The 14988-nt window shown below is 41.1% G+C and overlaps 1 protein-coding gene across 3 annotated transcripts in view; it reads right to left on the bottom strand.

The window, feature by feature from the left end:
* Window positions 1–279: 279 nt before the first annotated feature.
* Window positions 280–14988, bottom strand: part of pacsin1b (protein kinase C and casein kinase substrate in neurons 1b) — a 31290-nt gene continuing 16581 nt past the window's right edge. For all 3 annotated transcript variants that reach the window (XM_034083938.2, XM_034083937.2, XM_034083939.2), the window contains exons 2-10: window positions 10395–10518; window positions 7021–7177; window positions 6682–6917; window positions 5689–5844; window positions 5098–5273; window positions 4891–5011; window positions 3907–4031; window positions 3373–3569; window positions 280–2828 (exon numbers count right to left, since the gene is read on the bottom strand). In XM_034083938.2, the coding sequence (XP_033939829.1) occupies window positions 2719–2828; window positions 3373–3569; window positions 3907–4031; window positions 4891–5011; window positions 5098–5273; window positions 5689–5844; window positions 6682–6917; window positions 7021–7177; window positions 10395–10454 (1338 nt within the window). In that variant the 5' untranslated portion in view covers window positions 10455–10518 and the 3' untranslated portion in view covers window positions 280–2718. The remainder of the gene's footprint in view (window positions 2829–3372; window positions 3570–3906; window positions 4032–4890; window positions 5012–5097; window positions 5274–5688; window positions 5845–6681; window positions 6918–7020; window positions 7178–10394; window positions 10519–14988) is intronic.

Below are 14988 nucleotides of genomic sequence, written 5' to 3'. Positions count from 1 at the left end.
CAATAATTATCTAATAATATAATGTTTAATAGTCAGTCACACAATATTTTCCCTGCTTAAAGACTCCACTTGCACTTTAGGTACACTTTACCCTTTCATACTTAGACTGACATGCTTAGGCAGGACTTCTATCTTACTGTGATATTGCACATTAACTTATGTAAAGGATCCAATTTTTTTACAATAACATGTGTTGAAATGTGGTCAAATTTACACATTTTAATCGCAAAGAGTCTCATATGCCTCAGAGTTTTCTGATGACATCTTTTATTTTTTGCGTATGCAGATAAACAGGCACTACAGTTTGGAAATAACAGCACTATGCTAAGAAAAGAAAGATAAAGCCTTCTAAAAGTTCCCCTCAACATTGCAGATGAATGTTTTCAGACAGAAAAGAGAGAAGCATTTATGTTTTTTTAAATATGATTTACGGTTATTCAGTGTATCACAGGAGTGTCACAGTGGATGCAGCAGTTGTAGCTTTTACAGTACACTTGTCAAGAGTCCCATACATTGAAAATACACGTTTTAAACCTTTAAAGTTTAAACTCATCTTCAGTCATCACGAAGAAGTCCTGCGTGTTGTGTCGGTGTGTAAACTGAGCCGGAGTACAGCTGTCAGATTCAGTCGAGGCGAGTTCACTTTGTTTAACATGATGGTTGAGAGTCTCTGCAGTTGTCGGGTGGTAGATTTTGATAAGGCAATGTTGATTTCACCCCCCAGTGCTTACAAAGAGCAACATTTTTTTTTTTTTAAAGCACACAGAAGCACAGACAGAGTACAAGAGACATTGCCCTACTGGATCTTTTAAAAGTGAACTTCTCTGTTAGAGCAATAAAAGGCCACTGTCTCATCAATATTTCAGACACAGATCCTCTTTCTGCTCTTTTGTGCAGCCTTTTCTGTCTGCGTCAGTAAAACTACACCAACATTACTCATCGACATCGGTGTAGTTTACACCAACACCTGTGGTTACCCGGAGCAACGAACCAATCAACATGCACTTCTACTCTTAGTTTGATTTTTTGATTAAAACAAAATAAGCAATAAAGACGTGTACATTTGGTACACACTGAAATAGACCAATCATGTCCGACTATGTTATGCAATGCAAATCAATGGCATCATTGTCATCTGATAAGGGTTTTAATTCCATCAAGACACTGTGAATAATTTGGTGGAAACAAATTGAGGCCATGCACTGGATCAGTCCAGACCAGAGCGGTTAACAGTGTGTGGGATCAGCATGCACACAATCAGAGAGACAGGAGCTGGAAGCTGATAATGCCAAGTCACTAACATTCACTCATAGTAAACAATTAGCTGCAGCAGTCGATTGGAGATGAATAAATAAATCCTAGGATGTGAAATGAAGTTGTTTCCAGGCAGGTTTGTTCAGTGCGCATGGGGTTATTATGAGTCCATTTGTGCATCAAGACAAAACAGGAGGACACACAGAATGAAATGTGATAGTTCTAACAGTATCAGTGACAGCGGAGGGAAGTGTAAACAACTCATTTTTCCATTTCAAAGAGAAGCTCTGCTCAGTGAATGTGTGTGTTTGTTATACTGATGATGAGCTGTCTATTATCTCGGTCCATAATGCTAATTCAGTGTCATGCTATGGAGAGCAGCAGGAAAACAACGACATGTATTAAAGGAATAGTTTTAAATATACTTATTCTGCTTATTCAGCCGAGAATAAGATGAGACGATCAGTACTACTTTCATGTTTGTGCACTACATGTGAAGCCATAGCTAGTTAGCTTAGCATGGCATAAAGACGTTAAGCATGAGGAAGTCAGCTAGACTAGACTGGTTTTTAAGATAAGATAAGATGTACTTTATTGATCCCAATTTGGGACATTTTTTGAAACTTCCTAAATAGAATTGTGTTTTTCGTTTGTTTAATTTGTACAAAAAAGTGACCAGTTGTGGTTTAATGGAGGGGGGGGGTTTGTGCTAAATATATTTTTTGGCCAGACGCAATGATTCCTTAAACTGCTGTTTATCGATTATTCACAATTTTGTATAGGTTAACGCAGCTGAAACTGCAAGCCTAACACTCTCTGGAGTACATTTTCAATTGTTAACTTTTGAGCTTTACAGGAGGTGGTAGGTATTTTTGGTTTCTTTCAAACAAAGCAAGGTTAGCTGTTTTAGTCTTTATGCTAGGCTAAGCTAATCTGGCCCTGGATGTAGCTTCACTTCACAAACATGAAAGTAGTATCAATCAACTTCTCAGAAGGAAAGCAAATAAGTAAATACCCCAAAACTATTCCTTTAATTTTAAACGTGTACATATTTCACAGAGAGGAAAAAACACTGTATTCAATGAGAAAAAACTGTACAAGCATCCAGACTGTAAAAAAAATATATATACATGAAATGCACAATGCATAGCTCAGGCTATCCAGGCACGACTGACGATACTGTGTCAGTGTCAAGATGAGAGAACACACTGTGTAGCATGTTAGCATCACAACTGAAATCAAACACAGCTACACAGAAAAGAGACTGAAATACTTTTGCTTCAGGTGCAGTATCAGGATGATGATTTAGTTTCATGATCTGGATGATGATTTAGTAAAGTCTTTCGCTGTGATGAGATGAAGACGGCTCTCTACGCCCAACGTGAAAAGGAAGCTTTGCCCTCAAGTCTCTGGCAATGTGCAGTTATGACTGGACGGTTCAGTCTGGGTTTTGCCCTCCAGCAGCTACATCGGCTCCACGTAATTGGCCGGGTAAAGACCCAGCTGGCCGCTCTCTAGGCGACCTTTACACCAACCCTGCTCGTCCTCGTCTTCAAGCTTAATCAGCTCGTCCCCTTTATCATAGGAGAGGCGACAGAAATAAACAACAACAAGAGATTATGTGACTTCAGTCAATGTTAATCATAGCAGTCAACAAGAATATAAAGTGATATTCCACCAAAAATACTGTCTGTGAGTGTCTGATTTTGTACAAAGTGCTTTGAAAGGAATAGTTTGGCATATGGGGAAATATGCTGAACAGTTTTATTTAGGAGGAATAGATGACTTTCATATCTATCTATTTCATGTTAAGCTTCATTCGGTAGCGGCTTAGCTTAGCATAAATACTGGAAATGTGATTGAGAGCCAATCCTCTATTGAAATGCAAACCTAGTTCATAGGGCATTGGTGTTATACAGAACCTTGTGCTACCAAGACGACTACAGATACTCTTAAGATTTGTCTTGTCCTTCGTTTGACTTTATGAAACATAAAGACAGTATGGCAGCAGGAACAATTCTTGACAATCTTAGGTTCGTTTGAAAATCTTTGCTAGCTTGAGTTGCAGGGATTCACTGTTTTCTAGATTCATCTTTCTATGTAAAACGGAACCCTCACCTGCTCTGAAGCTGAGCTCGTCCTGCTCTTGTCCGTCGTAGTCGTACAGCGCTCTCACTCTCACGCCTTTCACCGCGTCCTCTTCGAAGGGGTTCGCTCCTCCGTTGGTGTCGTTGCCCGAGTCTGGGGCGGTCTGATCCTCGTCCGACCACTCTGTGGAGGCCATGTACGCCTGGTTCTTCTCGTAGCTGCTCACACTGAAACATTTCAGAAGAACATTGATGCTCAGTTTCAACAGCAACATCGATCAATGTCAGGAAGTCAAAATGCTACCTCTGCTGCGACTGCAACTGTGTCTGTTTTACTCTGTTGAAGTGTGTGCAGTCAGTGTTTTTCCTTTACTTAATACATTTTTAAATAAATATTCCTGCAAAACCATTACAGTACTTTCGTTGTACTGTGTTGTGGTTAGAAGATGAATAAAATACTATGCAAAGACAGTGTGGTGATGGACAATCTCTCTCGGAATTGGGAATATTGCAAACATCTGCTAAATAAAATGAAGAATATTACTAAAATGGTGTTTAATCTTACCTCCCCCGGTCTTCAGCTTGAGCGTGGTTGACTGCTGTTGTGACGTGGGTCAGCATGACGCCGTCGCTGCTTTTCTTCAACTTTTCTTTCTTTGAAATGTTATGGGTAAGGTCGGGGTTGTATTCCTGAAAAAAACAAGAGACAGCATATTTAGCTTTGGATGTTTGCACTGCACAGGAAATAGTCTTTAAATCCAGGTAGCACTCAGTGTGTCACGTTTAATTATTATATATTTTGAGTCACATCTATCAATATAATGCTCCCTGACAATACCATCCATCCATCTTCTACCGCTTATCCGGTGTCGGGTCGCGGAGGTAGCACTTCCAGCTGAGGGCCCCACACTTCCCTCCTTATGGCAGCCTTACCAGGAGCCCGAACCAGTGATGGACCCGTGGATTGAGAGCCTTGCCTTCTGGCACTTATCAATACGTTGCTCCATAACTTTACCCAATACATTTTTACACATTTTTGGAAAATGGTCGGCTCCCACTTTACTTAATGTTATCTCCATTATGTGTTTGTAAGCAGCATTTCAGAAAAATCTAAATTAAACTTGTTTGAAAGGTGGAGCCTGGGCAAAGGAAGAACCTATTCAGTTTTGTAGTGGATCTGAATCACAATTCGGAGACACGTTTTATTTTTGACTAATGAAAAGGCCTTCACAAGAGTCTGCCACCACATAACATACACTTGAATTAAATATACAAGATGTTGGATTACATTTTTATTAGTTAAATTAAGACAAAGCCAGGCTAAATGTTTCCCCTTTCTCCCTCTCTTTATGCTATGTTAAGCTTTCTGACTAGCTTTAGCATCATAGTAAGGATACACACATGAAGGTTTTATACATTTTCTTATCTAACTCTGAGCAAGGATCTAAAAGGGTATGTCCCATAATGTCATACTATTCCTTTCCTACTGTTTAAAGCATAACACTGCAGGGCCCATAGTGATGATGCCTTATTGGTCTTGTGTCTCTACCTCAAACTGTGGCCAGTTCATATGCATGCCGGGGCCGTGAGTGTTGCTGAACCACTTCAGATCTTCCTGCGGGCTGGACAATGTGATAGTGCGTTCAAGTTCTTCGTACACTGCGGCATAGCTGTGAAGATGATAGTGAGGATTTAGTACATGTAAAGGATTATCTGATTTCTCGTCTTTTAAACAGTTTTATAAACATTTCAAAACCTTTCGTCTTCTGTGAGGTTGAGGTGGCGCTTGACGTCCAACAGCACCTCCCTGAGGAAGCTGAGCCTCTTCTCCTCAAACTGCTGGGACTGATCGAACACCAGCTCCATGTTCTCCATGTACTGCGGAGTGCACTTACTCAGCTCATCCAGAGCCTTCTCATACTTCTCCTTGGCCTAGGTGGAAACACACACACACAAAATATACACTTAACAGAAATAAATGATATTTGACGAGATCTCACTGATCTGGGGACAACACAAGCTTGTCCAGTGGTCAATGCTAACAACCTTCCAAGTGTCATAAACGGGTTTTCAAAGCATAAGAAAGAATCTAGTGTGAAGGTCAAGGGATTTCAATGGGACCGGAGCCACTTAGGCAAGAGGGAAGCTAATGTTGGAGTAGTGATGGAAAGGGGGAGGTGTAGTATTCAGTCACACATTAATAATGCTACACTGGACACAGCTGTGTTGCCTTTATAACACTCGGCCCAGAGAAACCAGCTCTACATCTTAAAATAGCCTGTGAGTGGATTTTGGCTTAATTGTAGAAAACAGCTCCTGCATAAGCACCGATAGTCGATGCTCTCACCTTCTGTGAGTCCTGTTTGCATTTTTCCAGTTTCTCCGAGAGTTTCTTCTGCTGGTCAGCGGCCGCTGAGGCCTCTCCCTTACTGTTGGCCTCTCTGGTGGACGCCAGCTTCTCCTCTTTGCAGGCCATGTGGTAGGACTTCTTGGCAGCCTCGAGCTAAAATAACAAGATGATACAAACAAATATAACCTTTTTTTGCACCGAAGTGTTTGAGTAAATCTACACATTTCACAAATACTGTAGACAAAAGCATAAGATCAGATAGAAAAATCCTTTATTGGTTTTTGCAGTGTTACTGTACACCAGTGATTGGGATAGTAAAAATAACAAGAACAGTCACTCAAATTAAACTTAAAGGTGGGGTAGGTCATTTTGGAGAAACCAGCTCGATTGCACTAGAATTTGAAAATACACAGCCGGAACAAATCTGCCACTTTCTTACAGAGCCCCTCCTCCAACACACACGAACACGCACATGACCAATGAGGGCACGAGATAAGTTTGTGCACAGATGGAAGGCTGACAGGCAGGTAGGCCATCCAATCATTTTAACGGCTAAAATGATTGGTTGTACTTTTTACAGTACGGCTTCCACAGATGACATTTTTTTATGGATTTTTTGTCAAAGCACTTAAGATATTCATTGCTATCGGGATGTTAAGAGCATTCCATGGAATATAACAAAAAGTGTATCTCGAGCCGGTTTCTCAAACTTACCCACCCCACCTTTAAGAAAGACATAAGTACACAGATTGACTACAAATCCCATTGCTAGTTAGAAAAAAGTAATGCTGCAGCCAAAGATGATTTCAGAAGTGAATAATCAATGCTCATCATAATTTCCTTAAGCCAAAGTTTAAGATATTAAATTGTTTGATCTCCCCAATTAATTGTCCAAAATCTACCAATATTCAGTACGATATCACATAAAACAAAGGAAGGCAGCAAATACTTCAAACTTAAAGCTGAGTTGATAAAAGCACACTTCCTCACCTCTTTTAGCTTTTTGGCCCAGGGTTTCTGGGCCTTCTTGAAGCCCTCGTCCGCCTCTTTGGTTTCCTTGAATCCGCCCATCATCTGTTTGTGGTACAAGTCTTTCTGCCAGTTCTTCACTTTCTCAAAGTCCTCGTTGATCAGGCTGTTTTTCACTTCCTGGTGAAGCTCGCTCACCTTCTCTGCCTCTGTCATCATCCCAAACCAAGCTCGCTCTACTGTGCCGTACTGAGGCCCTGGTGGAGGGAGGAAAGGGAGTAAGTCAGGTATAGTGTAATATAAAATGCGAAATGTGTGTCCTTAAAAAATACCTGCTAATTAATATGACACATCGCGTACCTTTGTCTACCAGCTGTCTCCATCTCTTGGACCACTCGGTCAGTTGCTGTGCGTAGCCTTTCTCGATTTTGGCACGCTCCTGGATGCAGTTCATCAGGTCATTGCAGAGCCGGTGACCATCGTCGATCCGCTTCACTGCACGTTTGTAGTTCCCAACCTTACATTTAAAAAAATTAAGTTACTTCTATTGCTTCTATTAAAGTCATAACACACTTTGAAATTTGGGACATGAGCTTAGTTGCTTTCTTGGTTAGTTTAATAGAGTATCTGTAGTACCACATCTGGATGAATAGCTTAGCTTAGGTTAGCATAAAGACTAGCATGATGACCTAAGTTAATATCAATCAATCGATTGAATTGTATCTACATTGCATTCTATCACAAATTACACATTGTCTCTATTGGTTTCCATTAGAAATCTTAAGAGTTGCTTGAGAGCAGGTTTTTTAACTAAGCTACTTCCCCTGACTTTAGGTCTTTGTGCTAAGCTAATGAGCTCCTAGCTTCTTCTCCTTCAACTCTTATCAAACGAGCTGCGTTTCTTAAATGTAAAAATGTTCCTGTGACTGCTGTTTCATCACTTTCTTGTTAAAGAAGAGCACATTACCTGAGTTTCCACTCTTTTATACATCTGAATACAGATATGCACAAATATGAAGAAACTAACAGGTAGTGAAAAGGCTAACAGGTAGTCCAGTGCAAGGGAGCAGTTGGGGGTTCGGTGCCTTGCTCAAGGACACCTGCCCAGGAGGTATCTCCACTAAGTCATTTTTGGTCTAATTTGGAATGAATGGAGACTTGAACCGGCCTCTCAGTTTCGAAGCCAAGTCCCTACAGCCTGAGCTACTGCCGCACCAGGATAGACTTTAAGGTTTGGATTAGTGAAGTGGAGATCGACTTGTATGCTCATCTTTTAAATCCTTCTGCCGCTTTAAAAATGACGCTGTGACAGAGATTTCCAATGCCACCTTGTGTCTCGCTATTACAACAAAGTGTCAATTGCATGGCAATGGAAAACTGTTGGATCACTGTGTGAGGTGCTGCCTTTAAAAGGCACTCAGCCTGCAGGTGCTGCATTTAGGCAGGAAGGGACAGCAGGGAAGAGACTGCTGTGTGAGCGACTTATGAGATGAAGGGAGGGGGGCATTAATGTTGCATCATTTACAACTCTCCGTGGTCACAGGAGCAGCAAGCTATTATCTTTGCCCAGAGACAGAGCGAGAAAGACTCAAAGAGAGGGAGGCTCCAAGCCCACATTACGGCATTCATTTCACACTTTAAAAGAGAACATATGTCTGCTTCTTTGCTGAATGCATAAATGGTGTTCACCTATACCGCACCCTGTACATGACACTCAACAAATATGATGCGTGGAGTAAATGAAAGCAGCCGGTCAGAATAACGTGTGTATTCCCCCCCAGCCCCTGCGCTTCAGTGGAGTCAGCGATCAGCAGCACTGCAGCAGCGGTGATGTAGTGACTGTCTGCTGCTCACAGACACCTCTGCTGCTCAGCTGATTGCTGGTCGCAGAGACGTGACGAGGATAAAACACGACCGAGCCCGGGAGGAAATGGATTATGAAACTTTGAACCTGTGAAGTGATGACACATATTTTCTGTCTCGAGTACTCACTGAAACACGTCATTCATCTTACATAGTGTCTCAACATGAAGCTGAATGATAGATGGATTGAGTCAATATTATGTGATTGAGTCAATATTGTCTGTAGCTTAATCAAATGCTGTCCTGTTTGCTCACTGGGAGTCAGCTCTCATTTATAATTAATGGACTTGTGGGAACTTATTGCTCAAATAACTGAGGACTGTTTGTTCTCAGGGAAGGTTGTTGTTGATGTAAACACAGAGGAGAAACTTGACATAGTGTCATCAAGAGCTAAACAATACATACATTATTAAATGGGTTAATTATTAATAATCTGCCACCATATCAATAAAGTATCAGTTATTATACAAGCAAACATGTCAACTTCAGCCCCAGATTCTTCGTTGCTGCTTTTATTTGTAAAATGTGAATATAATCTGGATATTTTGGGCTTATTATTATATATTAAGAGACTTTAGGAACGAGTTTTCTATATTTTACGACTGCATAATCGATTCATTAAGAAAACAAACACTGAAATTATTCAATATTAAAAAATGATGTTTTTTTGCAGCCCTATTCTCATCAGAGCTCTTGCTGGTTTGTTTGTTGTAAAGGTTTTAATTGTTCCCCTAAGCGTCAGAAATAATAAGGTGCAAAGGGCGAAAAACTGCCCTTTGATTGATTTAAGGTATATTTTCCGCCCTTGTCGCTCTTATTCTCAGCTGCATAACAGAGGATTTAGCATGCTCGGTAGGGTTGGGAACCGAAACTCGGATACAGATGAGAACCGATAAGAAAATGCCTGGTACCGGGTACCCATACAAAATACACAATATCGGTTCTGCTTAACGGTTCCTAAACGCGGTAGACCCTGTATTCCAGCGGGTCCGTCTGCGCCGCGGCGACCCGGTGGAATACAGCCAGGGTAAGGGCGGACTGGCCATCAGTGTGTGTGTTCTGGAGAATCACAGAACGGCCGGTCGTCAGCGGGCCGTTGACGGCCGGCTCGGTACGCTCACGGCCGGCACCGCCCTTCATTTTTTTAAACGGCATCATGTAAGTTGCGCTGACAGGCGACAGAGGTCCACCGTTTCCCCGCAGCGAGGCTTCCCCCGCCCTCCCGTAGACAGTTCACGAGCTCAGTCACTTCATAACACCAAAGATGGATCGCGGTAAACGCTCTAAAGTGATGCTCCACTAAAAAAGAAAAAGACAAGGCACAGTGTAATGCCTGTTGCTTGCCACAGGCATAGCTGAGTTAAAATAAAGCTATAGTGCAATACATTTGTATTGCATGTATATTTTTTATTTGTAAAAATGTCAGTTAAAGCTTAAAAAAAATAAAGATATTTTTGTTATCTAAACGTTTGACCTCTTTCTTTTACAATTTTGGAATCGAAACGGGGAATCGATAAGAACCGAAATCGATAAGCAGAACCGGAATCGGAATCGATACATTTCAAACGATACCCATCCCTACTTGCTCGGTCACTCCATTATGCAATAATTGCACTAAAAGTTTTGTCATTATTATGAAAACTGCAACAGATCTGTGCTGGCTCAGAAATCACCAAGTGATCGATCACTATTGATATATTATTTGTAGATTTGTTGAATTGAGTGTTTATGTGTGCCTCTGTGACTTGTGGCAGTTGATGAATGAGATGTTTCCTCTCCCCTCCCAGGTTCGGTGAGAGCTCATCACTAAGCACGCAGTGTCAGTTCCCACTTAAGTTTAATCTGTCAGAGACTGTTCCACGCTGTCTCACCTCCCAGAAACTGTCCGTGGTCTCCTCCAGGCTGGCGGACTCGTCGTAGGCTCCAGACATGGTCTCCAGATTTGGCAGGATGGCTTCAGGCGGTGTGGGTCTGCAGAGTTACGCTCCTCATGCACTGTGAGGGAGGACGAGCACAGAGGGTGTTAATGATAAATATGGTTATGAGCTCCAAAGACTGATGCTACTTAATGTGGCTCTGGCTCCATTCAATTAATAATGTCACTGGTACTGGATGTGTCTTTTGTACATTTCTATTTCTATTCTCTAATATTTTATGGATGTGATAATTACATTTAAAAACGTTAGGATTAAACGCTTATTCTTGCAGTTTATGTGATCACAACACCATAGAATGAATCTATATTGTTCAGGCTCTTTTAATACTCACTAACGTTGTGTCGTGGATGTCAAAGTGGAGAGAAAATGATTATGTAAATGAAGAAAAAAAGGGCAGCACACATGAAAGATTACTATCCACGCAGCTTTATAACAAACAGAGCTTCCTTTTCAAAGAACAAAAGAGAGTGTGACGATGGTCGCTGACAGAGGAATTACATATTCATGGCGCAGATGAAATGGATGCAGGTTGGAAGCCAGTCTATGAAATAAAGTCTTAGGCTGACAATAAAAGATTGTTTCAATTATGTGCGATTGTTTTACGATGCCTATAAAATGTCCAAACGTTTTTTTAAATGCATGTCACAAACTCCTAGAGCAAAAGACATCTTTAAATCGTCCGTCAAACAGAAGGCTATTTGGTTTACAATGGTTAAACATGTGCGAGCAAAACCTTCTCAAAATGGAGCTGGAACGAAGGATTCTCTGGTATGTTTAATAGGAAACATGGACTCAAACGATTCATTCATTCATCAATCAATTATTCATTTATTTCAAGGAACACATCAACTAATCCATAAATGGTTTCAGCTTGTGGATCATTCATTACAAATAAATGCCCCTTATAATACTCGCAAGCCACAGCTTACCTCTTCAAATTGCTATTTGTATTTGAACAGCAATCTAAAATAACCAATAACTTTCAATAAACAGAGATAAGTATTTTTGATTGACTGAATTTCTGTCGTGTCAATCCAACTGTTGACATTTACAACTTTGCAAACAGATACTGCAGATAACACGGCTGAATGAGATAATGCACCTTTGTACAGAGTCCAATCTAAAGGTGACAAATCATTGATTACTATCTGTGTTTATTAAAAGCTCATCACCTGCGCATTTTAATGTACGCAATACTTTCCACACTGATATCAGTTAGGGACTTAAAACACTACAATTACCCTCATACCCTGGTCCTCTACTTTCCTGAGATGACTTGTCGATACATGTAATGACTGGCTAATGACTATCAGTGGTTTCTTTAAGATCTCTGAAACCTAATTGCAAAATAATCTTCCCCCATTGAGTCAACTAACATTGTCCAAAGGCCTCACTGGGACAAATGATGCTGCTCCAGAACTTAAAGTAATAACTGATCAAATAACGCATATTAAAGATTGCATGTGATATTTACAATTAAGAGCACAACATGAGAGGGGGATCTATGTATCAATCCTACTGGGAGATGACACAAGGGTCCATGGGGTTCTTGTTGGAAAGGTCGGTCCAACAAGAACCAAGACACACAAAAAATCACAGATAAGCAAAATGAAATGCAAAAAAAACTAAAAAAGCCACAAAAAAAGCAGCAAAACGACCACAAACTAAAATGCATAACAACAACAGAGAGACACAAATGACCACTAAGTAACCTAAGCTTTGGTCTCAGAGGCCGAGTTTCTCAAATTCTGTCCATGTTAGCGTCTTTATACACTGATTATAATAAGAAAAGCCATAACACAGAATAAAGATGCAGTGACTAATGACGTTTCAATGACTGCAGACTGTCAGCATGAGTGAAGACACAGGCTGTTTCTCAATGTCGAGTATACCTGCTGCAGAGCAACTATTTCAAGTATACTACGTCAGAGTGGCGCAGAATGCTGGGCATTTAACATGCATTTAAACAGTCCTTCGGCGCCACTCGATGACGTAGTATACTTGAAATAGTTGCTCTGCAGCAGGTTTACTCGCGGTTGAGAAACGGCCACAGACTGAACATTATCCTGATGCTGCTGCAGCCTCATCAGAGCGCGCCTCACCTCCACATGTTCAGGTTAGGGCTGCTTGATTATGGCAAAAATCATAATCTCGATTATTTGGGTCAATAATTGATATCTCGATTATTAAAAACGATTATCCATTTACTTTGAAAACATCCATTTATTGAAAAAAGGGTTAGTAGACAGTATGTTTTAAACAGTTGATTACCCTGAACTTTAAGTATAATTCAACTGAAAAAACAATTTTTTTTTTTTTTTCAAATAAAAACTAAATAAAATAATAATAGTAATTGTTTTATTTCGATTATGTTGTTTTACACACATTCACACAGCATGCTGAAATCATGCTGGGCTCTAAGTAAGACACAGTTAGCCACAGGCAACGAGTAAGGCTTCATAAAAGCCGAATCACAGCGAACCTCGTTATTTTTATGATATATTATCGTTGTCTACAATTCCTGACCATAAACTCTTTTTGGTAGATCAAACAAAATAACATAAGCAATAAAAAAGGCTAAACGTTTTTTTTTTTTTTTTTTAAGGGGATATAGAAGAAAACTTAATTTTGAAATGCTACTATCATTCTTTTTTGTTATTGTTTCCTTTTGTGTGTTGCAGATATCTGCACAGGGATCTTCTTTGGAAGACAACAGATATCTTTCCTCAAATATATGTGTTTTTTAGCAGGAATCTGTGTTTCCTGTATCTTGACAACAAAGGTGTTGAAGGTTAGCATGACCCATAGTTCTAATGAGAAGAAGGCCCAATGTGAACAATACTAGATTTGAAGTCTTGGATATCAGAGCTTCCCACCTGCACAAGGGCTCTCCATGTTCTTTAGACAATCCTCAATTTCAACTTGACTTCTTTTATTACAAAATAATGGAGATGCAAGATGCATTACACAGAATAGGAAGTAGGATATGTATGCAAGCCGGGGGGCAGGAGCTCCAAACAAATACACACACGCACCAACAAACAGAACAGCAGACCAAGATAGAATGCAAAGTGAGGATGCAAATGAACTGGATGAGAAATATGAGATGATAAGATCAACAGGAAGAGTTATTTGACAATGCTGTTATCCGCACAGTGAAATGTCTGCAGCGACAGACGAGTTTCACCGAGCCTCCACGGGAATACAAATATCAATAACCAGGTGATACTGTGACAGCATCTGATAAGGGTTTCTGGTTCTGTGATGTTGTAATTATGAATCGATCAAGATATGTGAGGCCATTTTCTAAATGCTGAGAATGAGTCATCTAGTCTCTGATGCCCCTTTCACACCAGCGCCTTTTCAGCTCCGGCTCGGAGCTAGAGCCTGAAAAGCGCCGGGTTTTCCTGTTCACACCGCAGCGGCGCCGGCTCTTAGCTCCGGAATCCGCTTCATTTCCAGCTCCAAAAATTGTCGGTCCAGAGGCAAGAGCTTTGGAGCTAAGAGGCGACGTCGCTTACGTCTCTCTTACGTCGAGGCGTGCAGGAAACTAAACCCACCTCCCATGGGTCGACTGTTATGCCTGCCTACAAGCAGTGTGCTTATAAACACACTTTATAAAGTCAGGCAACACTAACCAGGCTTCTTGTGATTCTGTTTATTTGTGCCTTACTTTGACCATCCGTTCACTCTTATCGATCATTGTGGAGAGAGGCAGACGTGTTGTTTTGTATTATTGCAGCTATCGGATGCAAGTAGTCAGTTTAGCTTCGGTTGCTATGCCAACATCACCCGTTTTATACCAGAAACGTTCATAACAGCGTTGTGATGCCAAACAGTGTCAATTCAGACTGACACACATTCACTTAGGCTAAGGGGAACTGGGGATAATAATAATAATAATAATAATTCCTTGCATTTATTATAGCGCTTTTTCCAAGTGCTCAAAGCGCTTTACAGATACACATTACACACATATGTTTTATACATGCAATGGTCACTGTGGACAATACCCACAGGAGCAAGTTCAGGTGAAGTGTCTTGCCCAAGGATATGCAGCAGCTGCTTGTGTGAGTCGGACAGTGAATACTTTAGAGCGGCCGCTGCAGTGTGAGCTAACCGGGAGCTAACGGGTGAGTAAACTCCCGTGGAAGAGCAGCCAGCACTGCAGCGGTCGGTAAATGCTGCAGAAACACATTAATAAACAATGAACCACGGCACTCTGGAGCAAAGCATAAGGTTGGAGAAGTCGTTATTCAATTTATTATGGCTTCGTGTGATGAAAAGCAATACGATCATCGACCCGACGCAGTTGTTGTTGTTGTTGTTGTGAGCGCCGTAATGGCTTCCGTTGGGGAGCAAATCAGCGATGTAAACGGTGACGTCATGACGCAGCAGGGGCAGCTCTGGGGCGCCAGTGGGCGGTGTGAACAGAGCGGGAGCTGAAAAGGGAAACCGGAGCTGAACCAGAAAAGCTCCCGCTCGGAGCTAGAAAGGGAAAAGCGCTGGTGTGAAAGCCGCATCAGTG

This window comes from Pseudochaenichthys georgianus, chromosome 5 (genome assembly GCF_902827115.2).
Source record: "Pseudochaenichthys georgianus chromosome 5, fPseGeo1.2, whole genome shotgun sequence".
Taxonomy (NCBI): domain Eukaryota; kingdom Metazoa; phylum Chordata; class Actinopteri; order Perciformes; family Channichthyidae; genus Pseudochaenichthys; species Pseudochaenichthys georgianus.
Note: the sequence above shows the minus strand (reverse complement) of the source record. Positions and strands in the feature narration are given on the sequence as shown.